General features: G+C 41.9%; 1 protein-coding gene across 2 annotated transcripts; it reads right to left on the bottom strand.

Annotated features, from left to right (window-relative positions):
* Positions 1-2771, bottom strand: TRAPPC2L (trafficking protein particle complex subunit 2L). Of its 2 annotated transcripts, none has more exons than XM_085845263.1 (5): positions 2478-2771; positions 1596-1768; positions 1072-1159; positions 725-804; positions 1-316 (listed from the first exon to the last, which is right to left on the bottom strand). In XM_085845263.1, the coding sequence occupies exons 1-5, from the start codon at positions 2508-2510 to the stop codon at positions 271-273; spliced, it is 420 nt and encodes a 139-aa protein (XP_085701389.1). In that variant the 5' UTR covers positions 2511-2771; the 3' UTR covers positions 1-270. The 2 variants fall into 2 exon arrangements, with proteins under 2 accessions (XP_085701389.1, XP_085701387.1); XM_085845261.1 differs by lacking the exon at positions 2478-2771 and adding an exon at positions 2255-2400.
* Positions 2772-3063: the final 292 nt, after the last annotated feature.

Genomic DNA, 3063 nt, shown 5'->3' with positions numbered 1-3063 from the left:
TTCCTCTTTCTGGATCTTTTTATTTTGTCATTCAGATGACATAATCGGGTGACGGTGCAACATTCGGCAGAATATGAACAAAGATCAATTTTAGAGAAAGGACAGGTGTCCATTCCACAACACCTTTTGCTAATCAAAATGGACGAGTTCACGCAGATGTTCGCTTTATATATTAAACAGTTCATGAAATACCACCTGCAGCCAACTTGAGCAACTGGAGGAGAACACGAGTTGGAAAATGTTGAGCAAGATCGCTTCTTCAAAACCCCTTCAGCAGACTTGCATCATCATTGAAGAGATTACATTGTCAAAAGTTCTACAGAATAGGACAAAAGGCAGAAATTGAGGGAATCTGCATATTGCTCACACAAAATGCCATCAAAATTTACAAAAAAACAAGCGAATACTTCGATATCGCGCGGCTGGGGGCAGTAAAAGTCTAGGTTAAGAATGATGAAACAATTTTGCAGTTATAAAATTTAAATGTAGACACGGTGAATTAGCATGCATGATGGGAAGAGTTGTGATGTTGGACAAATTTCTATTTATAGCCCTCAGATCAAAGGGACATAAGTGTGACAGAAGACATAGGACAGAATAGCCAATTATATAACAGTGCGATGTCGCCGTGCTGTAAAAAGTGAAACTGTTTTTTTCGAGATCAGTGTGTTACAAGTTTTTGACTAGGCCGTGCAAGCAGTTGTGGGATCAATTTTCTACTTACTTCGATCGGATGGGATCACCCGGGGTGTAGAAGGGGTTGCACATCACGTCGGTGTAAGCTGTGTGCAGCTTACGGAACATCTGCCATGAACATACAATTGAACGTCAAGCGTCTTCTACAAACTATTCATGTAATTGGGGAAAAACGTGTGGGAATTCAGCCGAGGCCACTCATTCATTCATGCCCGATCTTTAAACCTAATGATGTGCAAGTTAGGAAAAACGTACATTTTAAAGAGCCAAACAGTCAATTGTAAATCGTGTAAATCTTCCCGTGTTCCCACAACCTTTGTTACGCAATGGAAAAAAAAAAAACCTCTATTTGAGGTATCCAGGGGGGATACTTACACTTCTTATTTCATTGTCCCTGAAAGATGTATTTGAAGAGTCGATGACGATGACAAACTTCACTTTGGTATTAGCCACGTATCCATATCTGCTCTGTGTCAAGGGCACGTGGTTAATGAAACACAATGACGTTAAATGTATGGGGAGGGGAGGATGAGGAGCAGGGCCGGATTTAGGCATGGGCAAGCCCAGGGGGCTCCACAACCAGGGGGCCTCCACATATTTCATGAAAAAAAAAATTGTAAAGAAAAAAAAAATGTATTTGTGAGTGCCTGAATGGTCGTTGGTAGTTTGTGGAACAGATACAAGATATTAATCTTATCTCATTCTCTATTTTATATAGAAGTTCAGATTCTTTGTTCTTGAAAAATGTACTTTATGGATGACTGCAAATATGTCTAGTCACCTTTTTTAGTATTCTAAGGTAGGATGGGCCACCACATGTCTAAATCCGGCCCTGATGAGGAGGAGGAGGAAGAAGAAGAAGAGTCTCATGTTCCCCCAAGCACACATCAAGGGGATACACCTTGTAGTCCTCTGTTGGGTACAAGAGACCCAAGTAGAGCTCACGTAGATCACTCGCGGTCTTTCCAACAGCCGATAACTTCTCCTCGACCACATCGAGGGACGTGTGCACCGTGTAGTGAAATTTGAGCTCATTCGCCGCTGGGATGTTGCTGATGTACAGAGGGTAGTTCTGTGGATAAAAAGATACACCCACTGGTCGTGAGGTCGTCATAATCTACTGAATATTCGTATCTGGGGGCACGGCTGTGCCGCTGATGCAGTGCCCCCGTTCCCAACCAGCTGGTGCTCACTTTGCCGACCTTGGAGAGATGACAGGCTGAATCAACCTGCCTGGTGTTAATTCAACGAAAAAAAGGTGCTTCAACTCAAGGTCTTTAGACAGCCACCTTAATTAAGGAAGCATTTAAAAATCGATCACTGGATTGGAGAAGTCGCCATAGCGACCTATTTTAATATCGATGTTCCAATTGTGCGTGAAGGAGAATGAGGGGAAATCAACGATGATGAGGGAACAAATTACAATTCAGTTCCTGAGGTAAAGCACAAGAAGGAAACATCATGAAATACTCAATCATTGATGTTAAATCATATCCCTCGTATTGTAAAAAAATCGTAACAAATATTAATGGTTATATACTTATATCGAAATACATACACAGCATGTATAAAACGGGAGTGAGAAAACACGAAGTCTGAGGTAAATTGTCGGCCGTTCAAAATGTTGCCTGAAAAACATTCAACAAGCCTGAGGGTGGGAAATGCGAGGAACTGCCGCCAAAATAATTAAAAACATTTGTACAATCCATTTAAAGAACGGATCTTTGATCTGTCCACCGACAGTTGTGAAAGAACACAAAGCAACGCTGGACAATACTCACTTCCTTTGTGATGACGGCAACACACACCGCCATGGTGGAAAACGTACGGGGTGCTCTTCTTCCTCTCCAAGGAAGTATCTTCTTCTTCTGCTTCTGCTTCTTCCTTTACTTAAATGTAACCATCCCACTCAAAGAACCTACAATCTTCTTCCTCCTCCAAACACCGATACATACTCTTCTTCCTCCTCCAATAACCGATTCATACTCTTCTTCCTCCTCCAATAACCGATACATACTCTTCTTCCTCCTACAATAACCGATTCATACTCTTCCTCCTCCAATAACCGATACATACTCTTCTTCCTCCTCCAATAACCGATACATACTCTTCTTCCTCCTCCAATAACCGATACATACTCTTCTTCCTACTCCAATAACCGATACATACTCTTCTTCCTCCTCCAATAACCGATACATACTCTTCTTCCTCCTCCAATAACCGATACATACTCTTCTTCCTCCTCCTTTAACCGATTCATACTCTTCTTCCTCCTCCAATAACCGGGACATACTCTTCTTCCTCCTCCTATAACCGATTCATACTCTTCTTCCTCCTCCAATAACCGATACATACTCTTCTTCCTCC

This window comes from Eptatretus burgeri, chromosome 11 (genome assembly GCF_056783735.1).
Source record: "Eptatretus burgeri isolate ZD-2024b chromosome 11, Ebu_testis_v1, whole genome shotgun sequence".
In the NCBI taxonomy this organism is placed as follows: Eukaryota; Metazoa; Chordata; class Myxini; order Myxiniformes; family Myxinidae; genus Eptatretus; species Eptatretus burgeri.
The sequence above is the reverse complement of the archived record's forward strand: the minus strand, read 5'-3'. Positions and strand labels throughout refer to the sequence as shown.

What these genes read in the sequence shown, in the direction of transcription:
- TRAPPC2L (XM_085845261.1), bottom strand. Translation starts at nt 2,335, where the DNA reads ATGTTTTTCAGGCAACATTTTGAACGGCCGACAATTTACCTCAGACTT. An exon ending in CCAACAGAGGACTACAAGGT is followed by an intron (nt 1,160 to 1,595) that starts GTATCCCCTTGA and finishes GACACAGAGCAG; the next exon opens with ATATGGATACGTGGCTAATA. An exon ending in GGGACAATGAAATAAGAAGT is followed by an intron (nt 805 to 1,071) that starts GTAAGTATCCCC and finishes TGTTCATGGCAG; the next exon opens with ATGTTCCGTAAGCTGCACAC.